The sequence below is a fragment of the Geotrypetes seraphini genome, chromosome 3 (genome assembly GCF_902459505.1).
Source record: "Geotrypetes seraphini chromosome 3, aGeoSer1.1, whole genome shotgun sequence".
NCBI lineage: Eukaryota > Metazoa > Chordata > Amphibia > Gymnophiona > Dermophiidae > Geotrypetes > Geotrypetes seraphini.
In genome coordinates this window covers 15,090,479-15,116,310 of record NC_047086.1, presented here as the reverse complement: position 1 = coordinate 15,116,310, position 25,832 = coordinate 15,090,479, and the positions used below count along the sequence as shown (strand labels likewise).

The window sequence follows — 25,832 nt, the reverse complement described above, 5'->3', positions numbered from 1 at the left end:
GAATCCTAGTGATTGTGCTATATTTAAAAGTGGGGAAAGGAATATATTGAAAAGAAGGGGAGACAGTATTGAACCTTGCGGGATACCATATTTTGAAGAGTAAATTTTGGACTTGCTATCATTGAAGCTGACGATAGATGTCTTTGTATGGTGCCGACCTTTGGATAAGGAAGCCATGACCACCTTCTTTGCGGATTTGGGGCTGCCCCAGTTGACTGAGGCACAGGCGGCGGCTTTGAATGCACCTATCACAGCGGATGAGATGTCTACCACGATAGGTTCCCTTACCTTGGCCAAGGCACCGGGACCAGATGGCCTGGGTCTGGAATATTATCGGATATTATGGGACTTAGTGGCAAGTCCACTTAGTCGGATGTGTAACATGGTAGCAGGAGGTGCAGGTCACTTTCCCAAAAATTTGGCCCATATTGTGCTGCTGCCGAAGCCGGGGAAGGACCCCAAACTGGTGGGTTCCTTCCAACCTATCTCTCTCTTAAACCAGGATGTCAAAGTGTTGGCTATGACATTGACGCAGCATCTCAGTTGCTTTTCGCTGGACCTGATCCACCTATTTCTTATGTAACCCTCACTTCTTGCATCCTGTAATTTGCTGATTGTCCAGCCTTCTTCGAATGTGAACCGCCTAGAAGACTTTCGACTATGGCAGTATAGAAGAAGAATGTTATTATTATTATTATCATCGCATCCCCTTTATCGTTTTTGTTGCCCTTCTCTGTACCCTAATTCCGCTATATCTTTTCTGAGATGTGGTGACCAGAATTGCACACAGTATTCAAAGTGTGGCCATACCATAAAGCAGGGGTGTCAAACTCAATCACATAAGGGGTCGAAATCTGAAAAAAAGGCTAAGCCGTGGGCTGAATTTTTAATTAAGATAATTAGGGGTCCTTTAATTAAAGTACGCTAACCGATTTATCGCGTGCTAAATGCGCACCTTAATAAAAGGACTCATAAGTGACAAAGGCTTAGTCTTAGTAGAAATAAAGGGTCAAGCAACGAAGCTAATAAAAGGTATAGAGAACTTGGAATACGAGGAACGACTTAAGAGACTGGGATTGTTCTCCCTTGAGAAAAGGAGACTGCGAGGGGATATGATCGAGACTTTGAAAATACTGAAAGGATTCGACAAAATAGACCAGGAAAAAAAATTATTTACAATGTCCAATGTGACACGGACAAGAGGACATGGACTGAAGCTAAGGGGGGACAAGTCCAGGACAAATATCAGGAAGTTCTGCTTCACGCAACGAGTGGTGGACACCTGGAATGTTCTCCCAGAGGAGGTTATTGCGGAATCCACTGTTCTAGGATTTAAAAGCAAACTAGATGTATATCTCCTTACTGCTGTTACAAAAGATACCTAAACGGAACACTTGCCTTCCAAGCAGGCCAACTGAACGATTGGTTGGGTTACATTATCACGCACTCCTCTTCCTACCTAAGTTTCAGAAAATTTATAAAAACAAACATAGAAACATAGAAATAGACGGCAGATAAGGGCCACGGCCCATCTAGTCTGCCCACCCCAATGACCCTCCCCTACCTTTTTCTGTGAATAGATCCCATGTGTCTATCCCATTTGGCCTTAAAATCAGGCACGCTGCTGGCCTCAATAACCTGAAGTGGAAGACTATTCAAGCGATCAACCACCTTTTCAGTGAAAAAAAATTTCCTGGTGTTCCCGTGCAGTTTCCCATCCCTGATTTTCCACGGATGCCCCCTTGTTGCCACGGGACCCTTGAAAAAGAAGATATCTTCTTCCACCTCAATGCAGCCCGTGAGATACTTGAATGTCTCGATCATGTCACCCCTCTCTCTGCGTTCCTCGAGTGAGTACAGCTGCAACTTATCCAGCCGTTCCTCGTACGGGAGATCCTTGAGTCCCGAGACCATCCAGGTGGCCATTCTCTGGACCGACTCCAGTCTCAGCACATCCTTACGGTAATACGGCCTCCAGAATTGCACACAGTATTCCAGGTGGGGCCTCACCATGGATCTATACAATGGCATAATGACTTCAGGCTTACGGCTGACGAAACTCCTGCGTATGCAACCTATGATTTGCCTTGCCTTGGATGAAGCTTGCTCCACTTGATTGGCAGTCTTCATGTTCTCACTGACGATCACCCCTAAGTCTCGTTCTGCTTCAGTTCTTGTTAGAATCTCGCCATTAAGGGTGTAAGTCTTGCATGGATTTTGGCTGCCCAGGTGCATGACTTTGCATTTTTTGGCATTGAAGCTAAGTTGCCAGGACCTAGACCAGCGCTCCAATAGGAGTAGGTCATGCATCATGTTGTCGGACATTGAATTTATGTCTGTTGTGCTTTTGCCCACTACATTGCTTAGTTTGGCGTCATCGGCGAATAATGTTATTTTACCTCGCAGCCCTTCTACCAAGTCTCTTATAAAGATGTTGAATTCGTAACCAAGTCCTCTTAAGCCTTACCTCTCCATCTCTAACCGAATTGTTCACAGGATCTCTCATGCCTACCTCTGCATCATGCTCTCCTGTATTTTGATGATCTTATATTGTACCTATATTCTCTGATTGTCCAGCTCTTCTTTGTTGTAAACCGCCTCAAACTACCACGGCTTTGGTGGTATATAAGAATAAAATTATTATTATTATACGAGATGCATAGAGGGATATGGGTGACTAAAATTACACCAGGCGTAAATTACACCAGGCGTGTGCGGATTGCCCGACTTGATGGACCGAAGGTCTGATCCAGAGATGGCATTTATTATGTTCACAATGTCTCCAACCCCACACCAGCTCTGTGGTGTAAATAAAATAAATATTGTAATCACAAAACCGAAAATAAAATATTTTTTCTACCTTTTGTTGGTCCCAGGCTCTGGTTGTCGTCTGATAACTCGCTTGCCAGGGTCTCCTGCCCATTTATTTTCTTCTTTCTCTGTGCTAACTATCCATCTTCCATCTCTGTCCTCCCCTTCCATTTCCCTTCCCTCCCCTCCCCAGGAGGTCTGGCATCTTTCCTTGTTTTCATGTCCATATCCGAAGCTGCAGCAATGGACCCACCATCTGTCCTTTTCTCAACTACCCTTTCATCCAGCATCTCTCCCTCCTTCCTCACCACCCCATCTCTCCGTTTCTCTTCCCAACTACCCTCCTATCCAGTACCTCTATCCCCCCTCCACACCATCCCTTGTGTCCAACTTCTTTCTCTTTCTGTTCCTTCCCTCTGTCCCTATTCTCTGTTTTATTTCTTCCCCACCCCACCCTCCACTCAGTCTGGCATATGCACATCTGGACCCCTTCTTCTTTCCCGCCGGGTACTTCTATACCAGGGCAAGCCCTGTCCCGAAGGCCTGTATGTTTTCCTCCTTTCTTCTTCCCAGTCTCACCTTCAGATTTGGCCCGCCGTTCCTACCCTCCCTCCATCCTGGCTTCCTGGTTTCCTCTGGTCCGCCAGCACGAACTGCTGCTGCTCTTCACTTGCGTCTGCCTTCACCTGGCCTCCTCTTCAAAGCAGCGGTACCACGTTCCCTCTGACGCAATCCCGCCCCTCCTCTGACGTACGGGATCGCGTCAGAGGGAACATGCTACCGAGGTGGAGAGCGGCCTGCGAGGTTTGCTACAGCTGGCCGGCGATCCTCAGCAGGCTGCTTTGAAGAGGAGACCAGGTGAAGGCAGACGCGAGTGAAGAGCAACAGTGGCGGCAGCAGTTCATGCCGGCGGGCCAGATTTACTATAAAATTAAAAATGTCTGGCAAGTCAGATTTGGCATATCTACCTTAGAGTGATAAAAGACCATTATAATATTTCCAGCTTTATTTTCCTTTCCTGATAATTCCTAATATTCTATTAGCTTTCTTAGTTGCCACTGAGCTGTGGAGAGTTTTGTTTTATTACTGCGTTTTTATTTTGGTTGTGATTTATTATTTTTACAGGTTTTTAGGTAAACCGCTTAGTTCAATGATTAATTTGCATTATGTAGCAGAACATAAGAAGCTTAATGTTGGCATGCAATGTTGTATTCTTTCTCCTTTTGTCTTTGTTCTCTTCCCTTCATTTCTCTATTTCTCCCATTCTTTTCTTACCAGGTCCACTATTCCCTTCCCCAAAATATTGCATGCTGGCTGGCTCCTGAAGTACTTCATTGTAGAACACCTACATTATTTTAATCAAAGTCTTCATATAATTTAAATCATTACAGTAAACATCTCTTTCAAAACTTTGTTCCAGTAATTCGAAACCATTTTTAAGAACATAAGAATGTGTCCCCAGACCTGACGTTCGTGCTCCAATGCTGACTTACCCATTTCTGGCTGCCAAATGAAGGGGTGTACACCCAGAAATGTCTTGATAGTTTGGATTTGCTCCTTTTTTTAGCAGCAAGACCAGACACTCAACAGAGCCGCAACTAGAAATAAAAGAAAAACAAACAAAAAGATATCTGGGAGCACTCTATTATCATGAGTTACTGTGTAAGCTGGCATAATTATTCAGAAGCAGTGCCATGAACTGCCATACAGATAGGGTTACCATATGGGTCCAGAAAAAGAGGCTGGATTGAGACATCTGGGTTTTACTTCCATTGCTTTCAATGTGTCTGTCCTCCTTTTTCTGGATCCAATACTTCACATATCCACAATAACTAGTTATAATGTTTCTAGTTTGATTTAGACTATCAGAGGTGAGATCTCTCAAGGGAATGTCAACGAGTGAATTTATATCACCAAAGCTCTTCATCAGTCCATTTTCTTCCTTGAACTTAACTCATAAATAGTTATTTTAACCACTTCTACTTCCATATTATAAATGTGCCAGTCATTAAATTCAAAAGAGTATCACTAATCTTTTAAATCACATCGGGAGTGAGGGAGTCATATGGTAATCCTACATACAGGAGACCAAGTCAAATTTCTGCTCCTTAGACCAGCCATTGCTGGAGATGCTGTGGAGAAGAGAGAGTCTCACTATTACTCCACAGCAGCAACCAGACTCAGCAAGCACTACCATTCCGGTGGGAGATACAGTCTATGACATGTGGTCAAAAGCTGTCATTGTGATGACTAGGTTAGATGAAAGGAAGTGGGGGAAGAATTAACCGATAGAAAACATGACATTTTACATAACCAAAGTTCTAGTTAGAATGTAAGAGTTGCTGTACAGAGTCAAACCAAGAGTCCATCTAGCCCTGTATCTCGTTTTTAACAGTGGCCAGTCTAGGTCATAAGTATCTGGTAGAAATTAGAGAATGACACAGTGACAAAATTCATCACTGTTCCCGTCCCAGCGGATAACCGCGGGAAATAATCTCATGTCATTTTCTAGTGTCTCTTTCAACCTCAGTCCTTCTACACCAGCATTCTTCAAAGCAAAGCTTGCGGGTCAGTGGTTATGTCCAATTATACTGATTCTTCCCTCTCTCTTTAAAGAATGACATGAAGATGGTTTCCCGCGGTTATCTGCGGAGACGGGGACAGGGATGAATTTTGTCACTCTCTATAGAAATCCAAAAAGTAGAAAGAATCCATGCTACTGACCCAAAGGATAAGTAATGGCTCACCCCAAGTCTACCTTAATAACAATGACGTATGCTGGTAGGACTAGTCTCAGTTAAAGTGCAGAGGGACCAGAGGGCCGCCGTGTGAGCAGACTGCTGGGCTTGGACCACTGGTCTGATCCAGCAGCAGCAATTCTTATGTTCTTATGTAACAGTCTATGGACTTTTCGTCTAGGAATCTGGCCAAACCATTTGTAAATCCAGCTACATTAACTGCTCTTATTACTTGCTCTGACAATGAGTTCCAAAGCTTAACTACGTGTTGAGTGAAAAATATTTTCTCTTACAATATTTCTTTTAAATGTGCCTTTGTACTTTTTGAAAGAGTAATCAATTTGGATTTTACAAACTTCTATCATATCTCTCTTTTCTAATGCTAGAGAACTTTTGTATATTCTCTCAGGGTTTCCGCAGCTGGAATTGTTCTTGTTGCAGATTTCCGGTTTTCGTTGACAAGACGCAGCGAGACCCGGATACCTGCTACAAGAGAACTTTTGAATAGTTCTGCAGATGTTAATTTTCCCTATTATTGTAGCTAATTATTTTCTGTTAGTCTCTTCAACTAGTTCAGAATGTGACAAGTGCGACATTTCTGTTCAAAGCTCTACATGAGTTGGCACCTCTCAAACTAACCTACGAGTGCTGCAGTTTATCAACCACCAGGTTTACTGAAACCAACCAATCAAGATTTATTTTCTGTCTAAGTGTTTAAGAACATAAGAATTGCCACTGCTGGGTCAGACCAGTGGTCCATCGTGCCCAGCAATCCGCTCACGCGTCAGCCCTCTGGTCAAAGACCAGCCCTGACTGCGTATGTTCCAGTTCAGCAGGAACTTGTCTAACTTTGTCTTGAATCCCTGGAGGGTATTTTCCCCTATGACAGACTCCGGAAGAGTGTTTCAGTTTTCTACCACATATATTTTCTAATTCCATCCAGTAAACAATCATAATTATCTGTTAGTCTTAATCTTGTCTTTTGAAAAATAACAGGGTATTTTCTGACACACATTTGCTTTTTTTGGAACATATTTCAAAGGAAAACCTATATAAACTTGTTCCTCTTACAGGCTATCAGCTCAAGAATATATATATATATATATATTTATTCAATAGCAAACAAAAGAAAAGATCCGTTTCCTATCACAACAAAGAAGAAACACAGTGTGTATAAAGTTTGCAAGGTAAAAGCTTTTCCTGCTTCTTCCTGCATTCGTTTTTCAGTGGCATTCTTGTGTAGACGACTTTTAAGCGAATATTGTTGCAGCATCAGTTCACCATTATCTATGCCCTTTGAACATCATGTGTCTGAACAGTTCATTGTTTTGGATCCCTGATGAAAGCTCATTAGCCGAAACAATGTAGGGTCTTTTATTACTGTCCATTGGGTCTTCTATTGCTGTTCAATGACATATACTCCTACATCACAATTTGTGAATTGCATTGGGTACATTTTGGAATAAACATTGAACTTTTATCAACATCCACTATTGCAGCTTGTTACATTCACACAGACTACTGTTATACAGCTCGTCAATTGCACCAGCTTTACTGACCGATGGTTTCATCAGTACATACTTGCTCCTTCCAAGCCCATTAGCTCCACTTCTTCTGCTGCTGTTTTGTGATTTCTCCGGATCTCAGTGGAGCATTTTATGCCTAGACATCCTAAGGAGCCCCTGTGAGGGAGTATGCTCAAGGGAACCTGGTATCTTCATACGTATACAGTATATGCTCTGTCATTTATTTTATTTTTAAATACCGTTCAGCATATTGCTGGCAATGTTTACATGTTTCAGCAAGACAATGAACCTGCTCGTCATGCTTGTGAAACTATCCAGCTGCTGTAGAGAATGATTTCAGATTTCATTTAGACGGATTTGTGGCCCCCCTTATAATCCAGAAATTAACCCTATTGCTTATAGGATTTGAGATCTTATGTAGCAGTATATTTATGAAAGCATATTTTGTTGGCCAACTTGAGTTGTAATGGTGTCACCGATGCTGCAATTGATCAGTGGAGAAACTGACTCCAAGCACATGTGCTTGCCAATGAAGGCCATTTTGAACATCTGAGTAGGCTTACTACAGACATATTCAGCATGATATATCCCAAAGTTTATTGAAACTGGTTGTTTTTTGGTTTTTTGTTTTTTTGAAACACGGTGAAAATTATATTTTGTTTTTCACTTTATATGTAGGTTTTTTGATTTAGTGAAATGTTAGTGGCAGAGAAACAAACCAAAGGAATAATCCCTGGCAGATGCAAATTAAGGCTCATGGCACTAGATCAATATGGGAGAAGAAGGAAACCATCAAGTCAAAACAAATTCTTTTTGTTCAACAAATCTGGTTTTATCATGCTAAATGAAAATTTCTAATTATCTGTATTTATAGAATAAGGGATAAGTGATGTCCAACCACCGTCTTCCCCACGCTACTATTTTTTAATATTGTGGCGTATGATGCACTTCTGTACAGAGCACTGCCAAAAAAGTAATATGGGAATCTAAAAATACCTGGGAGAAAACTGTGTGTGTCATATTGATCTTGTGAGGTCTCAGAAGCTCATCAAATTCAAGGTATGGTGGGAAGATGTCTAGTGAGTACTTGCAATTGCAGGAAATTACACAAGTGGCTCTCTAAGTTTTCTCTTATTTATTTATTTTTTTTTATTCAGCATCAAAATCAAGGGTCAGCATCATACTAGTTGCTGACAGTGTCAGCTTTCAGGTCCTGTCCACCCTCTGCAGGCATTAAAGATCTCATGGGAATAAGAATATTATTACCAAGCCAAAATTCCCATCTACCCTGCCAGAATATTCTCTGTTGTAAGCAGAAAAAGCACACAGAGCATGGCTCATTGAATTCTTTCCAATTCCTATGGCATGCATGTGTCTGTGTGTTTGTGTTTGAGGAAGAGAACAGTAGTTTCCATACTTTCCTTTGATTTTTGAAAAGAATAAAATAAAACCAAGTATGTTAATGTTATCTAACCATTACAGACTAAATTCTGTCAATGGCGCCCAAATTTGGATACTGAAAAAATACGTACTGAGCACTATTCTATAAATGGCACTTATGTTGGGCACCAAAAATAGAATATATGTAGATCCCAGTGCTAATTTTGGGCACGAGAATTTATATCAACCGAAACATGGTGTAAGGAAATGCCTTATAAGGAAACTTGACACCAGTTCCTCCAGGGGTAGTCACTCTATTTTCAGGAAGGCACTGGATTGGGCAGGAGCAACTGAGCCTCATACCCTCCTAAAGACCCTCCGGCCCCTGGATGACCACTTCCCCTTCCCTGAATAATAATAATAATAATAATAACTTTATTCTTATATACCGCCATACCCAGCGAGTTCTAGGCGGTTTACATCAATTAACAAATGATCTGCATTGACAAGCTTATTTACAACAAGTTACAAGCAGATTTACAACAAATTACAATCAGATTTACGATAGATTACAACAATTTACAGCAGTCAGCGAGGAAGTTACAGCAGTTTACAGTAGTCTGCAATGAAGGGAAAATGTACAGCAATTTAACAGAAATTGCAGCTTTGATCGAACTAGACAAGGGAAGTAGAGAGTGGGACAAGGGAGGATCTGATGAGGGCGAAAGGGGGAGGGGATAAGGAAGATAAGATAGATAAGGATAGCCATATGCTGGATCAGACCAATGGTCCACCGAGCCCAGTATCCTGTTTCCACAGTGGCCAATGCAGGTCACAAATACCTAGCAGAAATTAAACACCGCTAAAACAAAATTACTTTGGTTTGGGCCAAATATAGAACAATTGCCCACCTCTGCTGAAAATTGAATCTTCATCTAAAATTCTGGGTTTTATTCTAGATTCCTCACTTTCTTTATCATCCCAAATTACCATATTTTTCGCTCTATTAGACACTTTTTTCCCCCCAAAAAGTGGGTGGAAATGTCCAAAGCAGGCCTCTCCCCCCATTACCTTATTTTAATGCTGCTGCCCTCCCTCGCTGAGAGCGGCACATAAGGCTGGCTGGCTGCCAGGTCCACACCGCTTCCCCCGAGAAAAGCAGATGCGGCTGCTTCCTCTTCTGTTCTCTTGCAGCATAGCGGCTCACCGCTTCCTGCATACACTGTCAGGTCTCTAAATCCTTCCAGTCACCTGCAATTTCATACCGAGCTGCAGACAACCCCAATCATGAGCACATCTTTCCTACTTTGGTCACCTTCCTTCTTGTCTCCAGCTTAGTAGGCAGGCTTTGGCAAATTTAATGACCGTTTCCCTTCCCCCCCACCAGTCTTTGACTTCAGCATGCATCTGGACGCTCTGAATTTTAGGGCAGTCCCACCAAATATGCATCAAGGAATCTATTTCCCCATATTGACTCCAACACCTGCCTATCTCAGAATTGTAGATAATACAGTATGTAGTCATTCTGGGGTCAAATATCATTTCGTATATATCTCCTTTCTTATTATTGTATCTCTATTTCTCCTTCTTTTGATTCTCTACATTTATTGTATTGTAAATCACACAGGAACAGGGTTGATTCATAAGTCATGGCAATTATTTTTTTGTCTCGAAAATACGCCAACACTGGAAGTCTAATATATATGTTTGAAAGTGTGCGACATGTACTTCTTAATGTTACCACCAGATAAGAGATGAGTGCCGGTGTCTCTGATAGGGGAGAAGCAAAAACCAGGACATTTGAAATCATCATTTTATTACGGCTTACACTGTCTAATATAATAAAATGGTAAGCAGGTGGGGATCATGAGAGGAGCCACCGCCGCATCTTTCAACTAAAAAAAAACAAAAAACAAGGCGGATGTCGGCCCGATGGCTGGAGTTCACCGCTGAGATCGGTGAGGAGTGCTTCCCTCAACAGGAACCGTCGGGTCTAATTCAAATACTCCCGGCAGGTCGGGAGGGGGCGGAGCAGGCTCGCACGCCTGGCAGGGACCGGACAGGAACTAGACTCCCTGCAGGAGCCAGCCTGATGGCTGGAGATCACCGGACTGGACAGGGGGAGCAGGTAAGAGGTGATTCTGGACAGGGGGGGAGGTAACAGGAAGGGAGGCCTACTGCTGGATAGGGGAAGCAGGGAAGAAGTGCTGCTAGACGGGGGGGAGGAGGGGGGAGGTAAAAGGAAGGGAGAAGGGCTCCTGCAAAGGAGAAGAGCTACTGCTGGATATGGGGAGCTGGAAATTGGGTGATGCTGAACAGGGGGAGATAAAAGGAGAAGGGCTACTGCTATATAGGGGGAGCAGGGAATGGGTGGGGGTGCTGCTGGACAGGGAGGAGGTAAAAGGGAGAAGTGCTGCTAGCACCCGTTAATGTAATGGGCTAAACAACTAGTACAAAATAAACAACAAAGTACAAACTGTTTAACTGTTAACATCCTTCAAAGTAGTCTCTCAGGTTGTCCACAGTTGCGTTGCCATCTGTATGTTCAGACTCCTCCTGATGCAGGCCTAGCAGCCAAAATATGTGTTGAGTCCATGCGACTTCAATCCGATTCCTAAAGAAAAGAAGCCATTGCGTGGGAAACGCTTTGCTAACAAACAGAACATTTTAACTGCATTTTGGTGAGAGGTGGTATATCAAAATGCAGCTGATGGACAACCATGGACAACCTAGAAGACTACTTTGAAGGATGTTAACAGTTAAACAGTTTGTATTTGTACCTTGTTGTTCATATTGTTCGCTGTATGCCATAATAAAAATGATGATTTCAAATGTCATGTTTTTTGCTTCTCCCCTACCAGAGACGCCTGCACTCATCTCTTATCTGGTGGCAACATTAAGAGGAACAAGTCACGCACTTTCAAACATATATATTAGATTTCCATATTTTTGGTTGTTGAATGAGTTATGATTGTTGGGGGGGGGAGATTTGTATGAAGGGGGCTTTAGAGGCAGGAGGGGTAGGGAGAGTGTTTGGGTTGGGTGGGCCTTTTTTCTTTTTAGCATCAATAACTCAGAAATAGTGAACTTCCCCTAGTAATATTAATAATGAACACATTCACAAGGTTATGTGGAAGGTATGAAGAAACTACAACACGAGTCAGGAAAGGCTCTACCGGGAGAAAAAGCCTCAGACAAAGCCCTCCCATCTTTTGTGGAAGGAGACACGATTCTTGTGTCCCGTTTTGAGAGCTCAAGATCGGAGGGTACACCCTGAGGCAGCATTATGTGAAATGTTGGCCACCGTTGGTGTTCCGATTGAGCTAATGACAAAAGATAAGTTATTTTTGAGTCAAATTATCTATATAAGTGTGACCACCTGGCAATATATTTATTAATTTTTGCTACTTTTGCACAACACAGAGCCATTTGGCCCTCTGGGAGGTTTTTATACCGATGAGGTTCTCCACCAATGGGAGGGCTATGTCCGAGGTTTTTCCTCCCAGTAGAGCCTTGCCTGACTTGTGTTGAAGTTTCTTCATACCTTTCACATGACCTTTTTTCTTTTTATTCATGTGGCCTTGTTTGTTTGTGAGGGATGGTATGTTCTAGTCTTTAGAGTTAGTTTTGGGGGGAGTGGGATTCTGGGAGGGGGGTATTCATTCTGCTCTGCATGCTGATCCTTCTTGTTTCTAGTGTGGGTTTTAGTTATGAGATCAGATACTGCTTTTCTGTTTGTACAGGACCCTGGCTTATTTTTTTGTTCTTTGTTGGACTTCTGCAGTTATTTGTATCTATTTTTTTCTTTTCTGGCAGAATGAATGAAGGGGGGTGGGTGGAGTGAGGAATTCATGATATATCTATTAAAGACTGGATATTTATTATTGTTGGCGAAGTGATTATATTTAGGCTGCTTTTTATGCGATTATCCTACTTGTTTTATGAAGGATTTCTGCTGCCTTCAATAAAAATTGTTTGAACACTAGATTTCCAGTGCTGGCGCATTTTCGAGAGAAAAAAAAATAGTTACCATGACTTAAGAATCAACCCTCATATATAAAGAAATAAACTTGAACTATTATAAATCTACTTGGACTTGCACTATGGACTTTACTCTCCCCTCAGTTTTACCCAAGAATAGAAAATTAAGAATATTAATGTGCTATGGTGATGGCTATTGTGCTGTACCACAACAGTGCCCAAAATCTTACTTTGCTGCAATATGAAGCAAGCTCCTCTTCACACGTCCAAAGGCGTAATTGACATCAAACTTTGAATTTGATAACAGCTCTGACACAGACCTAAAAGAAAAACAGAAGTCAGTGCTCATCATTCACAGGGCCTTCTAGAAGGTCATTCAATGAGGGAAGGAGGTGGGATGGGTAACTGGTCGTCAGGGCTCACAGGTTTTTGGTTTTCAAAGAAACATCTGCTGCTGGGCTAATTATCATATTCTAAAGCAGTATTCATTTCATTTTAGTCCTTCATCCAGAGAAACCCAAAATTGAGGGTGGGTAACAATGAGGATGACCACTTCAAAAGCCAGTAATAATGGGAAATGTGGTTCATTTAAATGCTTATAAGCATAGTCTGGGAGTTATAGATGTTGATTCTTTTTTTATATATACAGTCAAACCTCGGTTTGTGAGTAACCCTGTTTGCGAGTGTTTTGCAAGACGAGCAAAACATTCTCGCAAAACTTGTCTCGCAAACCGAGTGTTGACTCGATTTGTGAGCACCCCCCCCCGCCCCCGATAACTGGCATCGCCCTGCCCGCTCGACTGGCACCATCCCCTCCGCGCGAACTGGCACCCCCCCCGTCTGGCACCGGCATGCAACCCACAGAACGTGCCGGTGCCGCTAGAAGATCTTCCTGCCTCTGCCGGGCCTTGAGCATGCATCTGCGCATGCTCAAGGCCTTCTAATTCTCCTTCTCGCCATGATTCTCGGAGATCTCCCAGAATCTCGGCGAGAGGGAGAATTAGAAGGCCTTGAGCATGCGCAGATGCATGCTCAAGGCCAGCAGAGGCAGGAAGATCTTCTAGCGGCACCAGCACGTCCTGTGGGCTTCGTGCCGGTGCCAGACCGGGGGGGGAGGTAAGTTCCAGTTGTTCGGGCGGGGGTGCCAGTTCGCACGGGGGGGGGGGAGAACGTATCAAAGCGAGTTTCCATTATTTCCTATGGGGAAACTCGCTTTGATATACAAGTATTTTGGTTTACGAGCATGCTTCTGGAACAAATTATGCTCGTAAACCAAGGTACCACTGTATATATAAATCTTTATTGATTTTCAAGTAGTAACAGTGCAATACATATGAATCTGAATGTATAACAAATCAAGAAAAGCACTTTGAACTTACAAATATTCGAAAGTAATCTTTTCCCCCACCCCCTTTACTTAATCAATAATATAAATGCAATTATCCTTCCAATAGCCCACCCTTATTTAAAGTAGTAATACATTCCCACCCTGAATGTGTAAGGAAATCAGACAAAAATAAAAGAGAAATGACAACTATATAGAAGAAATAAAAGATGCCAATAGGCCCTATACCAAGTTAAATGCATTACTATGCCCCAATATCTCAGCATTCATTTTTTCATATTTGTAGCTGGAGCATAAGTTCGCCCACCAAAAAGGGAAGTTAAGGCGATCATAGTTCTTCCAATTCCGTGTTATCATCTGCATGGCTATTCCCGTCATAATTAAGAAAAGCCGGCATTTATAATGATTCATGTTTATCAAGAATCAAGTAATGACGTTGGTTAGAGCAGCATCATTCTTGAATTTACAATTGAATATGGCAAATTTGACTTTACCTACGGGAGGAACATTTGAAGTAGGTGGTTCAGACTGTCAGAATCTTTCAGCTATACAATTTGGCATAATTGGGCCTCTTGTGTACCAGACTGCAGTCAGTCCAGAATAGAGCTGCTAAAATTATAGAAAGGAAGAAAAAATGAAATAGAGCTAAACTGTTGGTTGAACTCCACTGACTCCCTGTGGAGCAAAGATTTAAATTTAGATTGTTTATTATGGTGCATAAATCCATCTGGAATTAGGACCAGAGTATATTAACTATATGAGTTTATTTATAAGCTAAAGAGACCGTTGAGATCCGAAGACCGAATGTTGTGAACCATATCATCAGTCAGGGATTGCAAATTATTGGCTTTTCAACAGCGGACTTTGAAAGATCAAGCCTTGCACAAATGGAATGCACTGCCAAGTACATTACTGATATTCAGCAAGCAGGGATCAATGTTTTGCTGCCTGCTGCTAGCATCAAATACAGCAATCTAATGCCAGGCCATGTCCGAGCATTGCACTGAATATCTAGGTTTGCAGAGCCACCTAACATACAGCTGGTTTAGTGCAACATTCGGCTTAAAAGATAGGACTGACTTTCATGCAGTCCTATTTAAGCGGTTAAATGCCACTAAAAATTAGCAGCTAGCACCAAACAAGTAATTTATTTTTAAACCAGCTACATTAACTGATCTTACCACATTAATATTTAAGTAAGGTGGTGTTAATTTATAACAAGTAAGTTGAAATATATAATCTTCAAATTTTTTTTTTATAGAAACGAGCTATAAGTTAGGAATTACTGAGATTTGTTTTTAGCACGATACAGTATTTTATTAAAGTTTGGGTTTTTTTTTAATACAAACAATTGGTATAAAAACATTAACCGATAACCTCTAGTATGACAGTTCTTCATTAAAAAGAAAAGAAAAATTGAAATAAACTGGCAGAGGTTTCAAAAATCTACAACTGAAAATTAAAGATAATACTTATATTCAAATTAATCAACAAAATTAAACAGACAAAACTGAAAGGGTCTGCTTAATAGTCTCCAATCTTTCAGCAATTCAAAGTTCAAGTTTATGATGTTGCAAGATAGAGTGTCACCAGAAATGAACATTAAGAAGTGGAAGAATTTCCAATTAGCAAGAATGTGTTTTTGGCCAATAGGGGAGAGTGTGGCAAAGTGGTTAAAGCTACAGCCTCAGCACCCGTGGGTTCAAACCCACGCTGCTCCTTGTGACCCTGGGCAAGTCACTTAATCCCCCCCATTGCCCCAGGACAGACAGAGAAAAATGCTTGAGTACCTGACTAAATTCATGTAAACCGTTCTGAGCTCCGCTGGGAGAACAGTATAGAAAAGTGAATAAATAAAAATAAAAGTAAGAAGGTGAGCCTTTTCAGAGGCAAGCCTCATCAGAGTGGGGATGCTGAAGCAGCTGTCAGCAACGCACGTGAAGGATTGCTCAGTCAGGGTAAACATGACTGCTTTTTTGGGGTTCCTCTCCATAGTGTCCCTTTAAAATTATTTTTGATTTTTTTTTTTTTTAAGTAAAGTCTCCTTTAAAAACAGTTATAACAAGCATAGCTGAGGTGCAAGCCAATTCAGAATTTCATGTTATTAAAAATTACACTGGTCAACAACAACAAAAAAAAAGGTTTTTCTTTACTACTGAGAACTTAAGAAGTGTTCGTAGTTAATGATGCTGATTTCAGATCTGTAATTGGAATTCAGCTAGCATGTCAGGTTTCTGAGATATACGTTACTGATTTTTAGATAATTTGCCATATCGGCACAATACTGCGAGTATGAACTGTGTCCCACCAAACTTGTGTTAAGGAGTTTACTCTGAAAACAAACAAGAAGACAATGAGGAGACATGTTACAGCATCTATTAACACCTAGCTAAACTCACACAAAAGTGATGTCAACATGTTCAGAAATGTTTGAGACACTTGCTTTTACGCTTGTACCATTTGGTAAAAGGAAGCCAGAATGGTGTGACGATCACAGAAGACAGCTATTTTGATGTCCTTGCCTTATAGGATTCCATTGCTTCAGCCTTGAACCCAACAATTCTGCTTTCTCCTTTGACAATGACAAGTCTCTAATCAGATAAGAACATAAGCAATGCCTCCACTGGGTCAGACCAGAGGTCCATCATGCCCAGCAGTCCGCCCACGCGGTGGCCCAACAGGTCTAGGACCTGTGCAGTAGCCCTCTATCTATACCCCTCTATCCCTTTTTCCAGTAGGAAATTGTCCAATCCTTTCTTGAATCCCTGCACCGTACTCTGCCCTATTACGCCCTCTGGAAGTGCATTCCAGATGTCCACAACACGCTGGGTAAAGAAAAACTTCCTAGCATTCGTTTTGAATCTGTCCCCTTTCAGCTTTTCCGAATGCCCTCTTGTTCTTTTATGTTCTGAAAGTTTGAAGAATCTGTCCCTCTCTACTCTCTCATTAAGATCTTCTTGAGTTAGCAGGTGAGGTTGTTTTTCATCCACTTCAGGTTCATCCAACTCCTCCACAGCAGCAGAGGTACATTCTTCATCTGAACTTTTGGAACATTGCGCTGCAGATGTAGGAGGAACTGGAACTGGATTCTCCGAGTCATAAGGAACGGGTTTAATTGCTGACAGGCAATCAGGATACACAATTTTTTTATTTATTCCTCTTTGTGATTCCAGCAATTTTTGTCATGAATGATGATTTGTTGGTTCACGGAACACCTTAGGTACAGTGAAAGGATTCTTCTTCCATGTCCCATTTGGCCACTGTGTTAATTCGGAAGAGCAGACATGAGGTGCCCAAGGTTTATCTTGGTCGCCAACTTTGCAGCCAAAATAATGCTTGTATGCACTTTGAAGTCTGCTGGACAGATTCTTTTGCTGATTTTATGCAGTAAAATTGTCCGCAGACATAACAGAAATTATCAGTACAACCTCGTCTGTTCACAATAATTATATCATCTTAGACAAAAACAAACAAAATATAAAAATTCACAGGTAGAAAAAGCAGCACAATCACTTTTTAGTATAAACTTTCAAGTTACTGGTACATGTGATGATCGATGAGCTGTCCTAAAATGCAATATTGTGTTACAGAAACTGTAAAATACCAATGCTTTACGGTAGCGTTATTGACGAAAATGATATAAACACAAACGGACGCATAACTTAAAAACAGAATGTGATAGACGAAAACTGCTTTCAGACTTAGAGTCAGTATGGGGTCCTTGTTAACCCTTTCAGGACCATAAGGATCGTAGGCCAATTTTTGTGGTTTTGATGACATTTTTATGGTAAAAAGGGCTTGCAGATGCCAAAAAATTGATTTTTTTTGTGAAATATCATTATTTTTTTTTAAAAAAATCACACTTCTGGCTTATGGACAGTGTGGCAAGTGAATCTTCTCGTCAATCTGGCAACGACGCTAATGAATGAATGTCGGAACCAGTTTGTTTACATAAAGGCAGTATCATATGGAATCCGTACATATCAAATTTAGAACTGTAGACTATCCCAATCAAAATTTATAGGATTTTAAAGTTATGGGACAAATATGTCCCTTGGTCCTGAAAGGGTTAAGGTAAAGGTGACAGAACTCCAGTGTTACCTTTACTTCTTAGTCTGCAGCCATCCAAAATGTGGAAAATCAACCACCCATCTTCCTGTCTCTTTCATCTGTACACGTACATCTTAGCTTCAATTCCAGAAAATTTACATGCTGATTTTGGCTCTCCTTGAACTGGGAAGTTTTTAATTACACTGCTGTGTTGAGTGGGTCCTCACTTGTCACATATTAATTGCATGTAGCAGAGGTTCCAAAATTCAGATTCAGTCACTTCCATGTCAAGTTAGATGCAAAGCATTGATAATGACAGCTAAGAAAGAATATAAAGAGAGAAACTTGCAAAAGAGGCAAAAACTCTTTTTTTTTTTTTTTTAGGTACATCAGAAACAGAAAACCTGTGAGGGAATCCGTGGGACTGTTGGATGATTAAGGAGCAAAAGGGGTGCTCAGGGAGGATAAGGCCATAGCGGAAAGACTGAATGAATTCTTTGCTTCGGTCTTTATGGAAGAAGATGTAAGATCTACTTGAACCGGATATGGTTTTCAAGGGTGATGATGAGGAGGAACTGAAAGAAATCTCAGTGAATCTGGAAGATGTACTAAGCTAAATCGACAAGTAAAAAAGTGATAAATTGCCTGATCGGATGGTATACATCCCAGGGTACTAAAGGAGCTCAAACATGAAATTGCTGACCTGCTGTTAGTGATTCGTGAAAAATGGTGGAAACAACTATAAAAAATAAAATTGTGGAACACGTAGACAAACAAGATTTAATGAGACGTAGTCAGCATGGGTTCAGCCGAGGGAGATCTTGCCTCACCAATTTGCATGACTTCTTTGAAGATGTGAATAAACATGTGGATAAAGGTGAGCTAGTTGATATAGTGTATCTAGATTTTCAGAAAGCTTTCAGAAAGTTCCTCATGAGAGGTTCCTGAGAAAATTAAAGAGTCAAGGGATAGGTGGCAAAGTTCAGTTGTGGATTAGGAATTTGTTATCGAAAAGAAAACAGAGGATAGGGTTAAATGGTCATTTTTCTCAATGGAAAAGAGTAAACAGTGGAGTGCTGCAAGGGTCTGTACTGGGAACGGTGCTATTTAACTTATTTATAAATGATCTTGAAATTGTAACGACGAGTGAGGTGATTAAATTTGCAGATGACACTAAACCAGTGGTTCCCAAACCTGTCCTGGGGGACTCCCAGCCAGTCAGGTTTTCAGATATTCCTAATGAATATGCATGAGAGAGATTTGCATATAATGGAAGTGACAAGTATGCAAATCTCTCTCATGCATATTCATTAGGGATATCTTGAAAACCTGACTGGCTAGGGGTCCCCCAGGATAGATTTGGGAACCACTGCACTAAACTGTGCAAAGTTGTTAAAATATATGCAGATTGTGAAAAATTGCAGGCAGACCTTAGGAAATTGGAAGACTGGGCGTCCAAGTGGCAGATGAAATTTAATGTGGACAAATGCAAAGTGATGCACATTGGGAAGAAGAACCCAAATCACAGTTACTGGATGCTAGGGTTCACCTTGGGGTTAGTGCCCAAGAAAAGCATCTGGGTGTCATCGTAGATGATACAATGAAGCCTTCCGCCTAACGTGTGGTGGCAACCAAAAAAGCAAACAGGATGCTAGGAATTATTTAAAAAAAGGGATGGTTAACAAGATTAAGAATGTTATAATGCCCATGTATCATTCCATGGTGCAACCTCATCTGAGTATTGCATTTAATTCTGGTCTCCTTATCTCAAGAAAGATATAGCGGTGCTAGAAAAAGTTCAAAGAGCGACCAAGATAATAAGGGGGATGGAACGAATCTCGTATGAGGAAAGACTAAAAAGGTTAGGGCTCTTCAACTTGGAAAAGATACGGCTGAGGGGATTGAAGTCTACAAAATCCTGAGTGGAGTAGAACGAGTACAAGCGGATCGATTTTTCACTCTGTCAAAAATTACAAGACTAGGGGACATTTGATAAAATAACAGGGAAATACTTTTAAAACCAATAAGAGGAATTTTTTTTTTCCACTCAATTTCTTGAACGCATTGCCAGAGGTTGTAGTAAGAGTAGATAGTGTAGCTGGTTTTAAGAAAGGTTTGGACAATTTCTTGGAGAAAAAGTTCATAGTCTGTTATTGAGAAAGACATGGGGGAAGCCACTGCTTGCCCGGGATGGGTAGCATGGAATGTTGCTACTCCTTGGGTTTTGGCTGGGTACTAGGGACCTGGATTGGCCACCGTGAGAATGGGCTACTGGACTTGATGGACCATTGGTCTGACCCAGTAAGGCTATTCTTATGTTAAGTCACACTGTTTCTTTGCCTTTAGATCTTCAGACACTATCATCCCTAGATCCCTCTCCTCATCTATGCACATTAGCCTCTCACCTCCAGCATATCAGGCTCCTTATATGCTGGATTTCTAATCCCCAAATGCCTTACTCTGTATTTCTTTGCATTGAATTTTAGTTGCCAGACCCTTCCCCTAACTTTTACAGATCTTGTTTCATGTTTTCCACTCCCTCCTTGATGTTTACTCTGTTACAAATATTGGTTATCATCTGGAAAAAGGCAAACCTTTCCTTCTAACCATTCAGCAATGTCACTCACAAACATACTGAACATGAACGGCCCCAGCATCGACCCTCAAGGGTCTCCACTACTCACCTTTCCTTCCTCCGAGCAAATTCCATTAACCACCACCCTCTGGCATCTGTCCGTCAACCAGTTTCTAATCAAGTTCACCACTTTGGGTCCTAACTTCAGCCCATCAAGTTTGTTCAAGAGCCTCCTATGAGGAACCGTGTCAAAGACTTTGCTGAAATCTAAATAAATTACATCTAGAATATGCCCTTGAACCAATTCTCTGGTCACCCAATCAAACTAGGTCCATGTATCATGGTCTGCAGGGCCAATTTGGTGCCACTAGAACCACCAACCCTGGGTGATTCGCTATCCTGTGAATGACTTAACCTATCATTGGCTACGGGGGGAAAACATACAAGAGCCCTGTCTCTGGCTAGGGTTGCACACATCCACTTCGGTGCTTCCTGACTTTAATCTTTGGCTGTAAAAGCAATCCACTTTTGCATTTACTGCTGATGCCATCAGATCCATCATTGGGTATCCCCACTGCCACATAATGTTGCTGAATGCCTGAGGGGACAATGACTGTTCTCCCGGGTCTAGTGTCTTTCAGCTGAGATAGCATGAATATTCTCCACTCCCCCTACATGGCAATGGAGATCGCCTGCAGGTGTTCAAAAGAAGTTGAACCTCTCGATGTAACGGAGCGCTTCTGGTGCCCCCTTGATGATTGACGTAGGCTACCACTGAAGCATTATCTGAGAAGACCCCCCGAGTGCCTTGCCCTCCAGGAACTTCACCAGTGTCTGTAACACCAGATAAATAGTTCTGAGCTCCAGTCAATTTATAGACCATTTCTTCTGAGGGAGGGACCAACGACCATGTACAGGGTACCCATTGCAATGACCTCGTCAAGCGTAAAGACTGGCATCGGTCATCATTATCACTCAGGAGGTAATGTGGAATTGAATGCCCTTAGAAAGAGAAGCCGGCTGTAGTCACCACCACAAGCTGTTCCATGGCTCCGTCTTCCACGGAAGCTGCTGCTGAAGCCGAGACCAGCAGGGCAGGAAAGAGTCTTGAAAGGGCCTCGTGAGCCTTCGCCCAAGGTACCACCATAATTGTTACCACCATCGACCCCTGAACCTGGAGGTAATGCCATTTCGTAGGAGCTGACAACAAGAAGTCTGATATTTGCTGCATGAGTTTCCATCTACGTGGCTCTGGAGTTCCAGGTACTCCAGCTGTTGGGGTGGGACCAAATGAATCTTCTTGAAACTGACTATCCATCCAAAGTCCTGCAAAAAGATGGACCACCCACGACATTGCTTGTTCTCCTTCCTCTTTGGATGGGGCTCTGATCAGCCAGTCATCCAAGTTTGAGTGTACCTGAATTCCCATCTTGCGGAGATGCATGGCTACAACCACCATCACTTTGGTAAAGGTGTGTGGTGCTGTGACCAGTCCAAAAGGTAGAGCAGAGAACTGGAAATGCTGTTCCAGAATATAGAACCCTAAGTACTTCCTGTGACCCGGAAATATGGGATTGTGAAGATAGGCCTCTGAGCCTTTCTTGGTCATTCACTCAAAACTGAAACAGCCCGCAAACGCCCTTATTTACAGTTTATACCCAGATTCTGGCACATCATCCCCACATCCATTAGATTGCTAGACAATCTATGGAACTTCAGGAAGGCTATGAAAACCTTCCTCTTCACAAATCCAGCTCCTTAATGGCCAACGCTACTCATGAGCTCCATAATAATAATAATAACAACTTTATTTTTGTATACCGCTATACCCAGGGAGTTCTAGGCGGTTCACATCAATTAATCAGATTTACAAGCAACGAAGTCATTGAGGTAAGCATGAAAGGAATGTACAAGTCATTGGAGTCAGCAGGTTGGGAATGAACAATAAGGAGTAAGAGGAGAGTTCAGATCATTGGTAGAAGGGGTGAGAGAAGTGGAAGATGGGGGATTAGGGGTTCTGTCTGTGGAATACATGAGTTTTGAGTAGTTTTCTGAAGTCGAGGTAGGTGGGGGCCTCGAGCACAATTTGGGCTAGCCATGGGTTCTGTTTGGCCGCCTAGAAGGTGAAGGTTTTGTCGAGGAACCTTTTGAGGTGACATAGTTTTAGGGAGGGGAAGGCGAATAGATGGATTCTGCGGGAGTTCTTATTGTTGCAATTCAGGTTGAAGTGTGGGTTGAGGTAGCTCGGAGATAAACCAAATACAGTTTTGTAGCAGAAGCACACAAACTTGAATAGGACTCTAGATTCAAATGGTAGCCAATGTAGTTTGTGGTAGAAAGGGGTGATGTGTTCCCATTTGTTGAAGCCAAATATAAGGCGGACGGCGGTGTTCTGGATCATTTTCAGTTTCCTGATGGTTTTCTTCGTGGAGCCCAAGTAAATAATATTGCAGTAGTCTAGGATGCTGAGAATGGAGGATTGTACTAACAGGCGGAATGAGGTGTCGTCGAAGTATTTTTTTATGGTGCGGAGTTTCCAGAGCACCGAGATGCTTTTCCTGACTGTAATATAAGTATGTTTTTCTAGGGATAGATGTTTGTCTAGGGTGATTCTCAATACTTTTAAGGTTTGTTCGAAGGAGAAAAACGCTCCTTTCACTTGAATTGTGGCATCTTTGATTTTGTCGTTCGGGGTAGCTAGGAAGAATTTGTTTTTGTCAGGGTTTAATTTTAGTCTGTAGGGTAGCATCCAGAGTTCTATCTGAGTAAGTGAGCTTGAAAGAGAGGTGAGCAACTCTGGTGTGAAACTGGTTAGTGGGATGACTATTGTAATGTCATCTGCGTAGTTGAAGAATTTGAGCTTGAGGCTTTGCAGGAGGTTTCCCAGGGAGGCGAGGTAGATGTTAAACAGGGTGGGGGAGAGGGGGGAGCCCTGAGGAACACCGCAGGAGTTGTCCCAGCTATATGAGAAAGAGTTGTTCTTGAATACCCTGTATGATCTAATTCTTAGGAACCCGTTGAACCAATTGAGGACCTGGCCAGAGATACTGATGTAGGCAAGGCAGTCTAGGAGGATGGAGTGGTCGACAAGGTCGAATGCACTGCTCAGGTCAAGTTGCAAGATCAGGGCACTAGTGCCCTGGCTAAAGAGTGAGTGCAGGTGGTCAAGTAAAGAGGCTATAGTGGTTTTGGTGCTGTGGTCCGAGCGGAAGCCTGATTGGTTATCATGTAAGATATTGAATTTTTCCAGATATGTGGCGAGTTCAGCATTTACCACCCCTTCTGCTATTTTGGTGAACAGCGGGATGCTCGCGACAGGTCTGTAGTTATACGGGGCGTTGGGTGGTTCTTTCGTGTTTTTTATAATAGGAGTTATCATAATATGGCCTTGTTCTGCCGGGAAATTTCCTGTGGATAGTAAAAAGTTTACCCATGCCAACATATTGGCTTTGAAGTGAGTCGGTGTCAACGCTACTCACGGGACTTAAACTGCCAACCACCAATCATGTACTCGCTTACAACATTAAAACTTCAGTACAATTATGTTATGCTCTGTTAGTATAGTGAATGCTATCCTAAATCTATACTATGCCATGTAATATCTTCTACGAATGGCTTGCGGCCCTCAAGGAGGGACTTTGAGATCCCTGATGTAGAGGAATTGGCCAATAGATTTTTTTTTTAAAGACAGCTACCATGAAGTATATTGAATGTCTTGCAAAACCTAATCACATCCTTGTTGTAATAGAAAAATGCTTTATGATAAGTAATAAAGGGCCTTTGCAAAGCTATTTCTGGGCTTCATCACATTCAACATGCAGAAATTGCTAGCATGGGTTCGGGAAAGGCCCTTTGTTACTTTGTTTTTGTTTGGGGTTTTTTAAGTTTCCTTAAAGCAATTTTGGTATGACTTATAATTTTATCTGCATAGTGACTATTGATTGAGGTATACTATTAGGATCCAAATTATTAAAAGATTGATGAGAGGCTAAATCTGTTTTGAAAATGTTATAGAATTCAGATGAGACCATCTGGACCTGGTGCCTTTCCAGAGTTTAAAGATTTTAAGGCTACATTTACATATCCAGAGTCTGTCTGCTGAGGAAGTTTGCTTGAACGTTGTCCATTCCTGCCACATGCGCTGCCATCAGCGCCAGGAGATGACGTTCCACCCAAATGAAAAGAAGGTGGGTTTCCCGAGCCAAAGGAGTGCTATTAGTTCCTCCCTAGCGAATGTCAAGCTACTGCCCTCGCATTTTTGAAGACCCTGACTGCTTGGCCCTCCAGGATCTTCTGCAATCTTATCAAGGCTAGACGAATGGCCCGGAGCTCTAGCCGGTTGATTGACTACTTTCTTTGTGTCAGAGTCCAACAACCCTTTATAGGACAACAACTGCAGTGAGCTACCCAGCCCCGAGGGCTGATATCCGTCATTACCACAATCCAGGAGAAAATGTGAAGCGGAACACCCTTGCAGAGTGATTGTGGTAGAAGCCACCAGGCCACGTTCACTCAGGCCACCATGGCAGGCACATCTGCAAGGCATCTTGGTGGTATGCCCAGCAAGAGAGTAAGGCATGTTGAAAAGGGCATATATGCACTCTCACCCAAGGGACTACATCCAGCGTGACCACCATGGATCCCAGAACTTGAAGATAATCACATGCCGAAGGAGCAGACTTCTCCAAAAGAGAAGAAATCTGGACACACAGCTTCTGTCTGCATGCCACGGACAGGTAGAAATGGCCCGCAACCATATTGAAAAGGACTCCCAGGTATTCCAATGACTGTGTGGGCATCAGATAGCTCTTCCTGAAGTTGACAATCCAGCCCAGGTCTTCCAGCACCTAGAGCATCTGCTCCACTGTGCATCGTCCCTCGGCCAATGAGGGAGCCCTGATCAACTATTCGTATGGATAAGGGTGAACTGGCAACCCCATCTTCCTCAGGTAAGCTGCTAATACCATCATCACCATAGTGAAGGTCCAAGGCATTGTTGCCAGCCCAAAGGATAGGGCCAAGAACTGGTAATGCTGTGCCAGAACATGAAACCGCAGAAACTTACAGTAGGCCAGAAATATGGGAATGTGTAAGTACACCTCCATAAGATCTAGGGAGGCCAGGAATTCCTCCGGAGCCACTGTAGCAATGACCGACCGCACAATCGCCATTCGTAAGCGGGGAATCTTGAGAGTTGTATTCACGTTCTGCAGATCCAGAATAGGCCTCCGATCTGCTGAGCCTTTCTTTGGCACGATAAAGTATAGAGTATCTGCCTGAACCAGAGAGGTCACGTGGCACTGGCTCCATAGCTTACAAATCCAATAAGCGCTAAACAGCAGCCTGGACTCTGAGCGCCTTGTCCATACGGAGAATCCACAAACCAATCTGACAGAGACTGGGCAAATTCCAGCTTGTGGCCTGAT

The 25,832-nt window shown here is 42.3% G+C and overlaps 1 protein-coding gene across 4 annotated transcripts in view; it reads right to left on the bottom strand.

Moving 5' to 3' along the window:
* The window catches only part of HACE1 (HECT domain and ankyrin repeat containing E3 ubiquitin protein ligase 1), a 293,187-nt gene that overhangs the window by 245,129 nt on the left and 22,226 nt on the right, over positions 1-25,832 (bottom strand). For all 4 annotated transcript variants that reach the window (XM_033937256.1, XM_033937255.1, XM_033937257.1 and 1 more), the window contains 2 exons: positions 12,667-12,756; positions 4,305-4,409 (listed from right to left, as the gene is read on the bottom strand). In XM_033937256.1, coding sequence (XP_033793147.1) covers positions 4,305-4,409; positions 12,667-12,756 — 195 coding nt within the window. The remainder of the gene's footprint in view (positions 1-4,304; positions 4,410-12,666; positions 12,757-25,832) is intronic.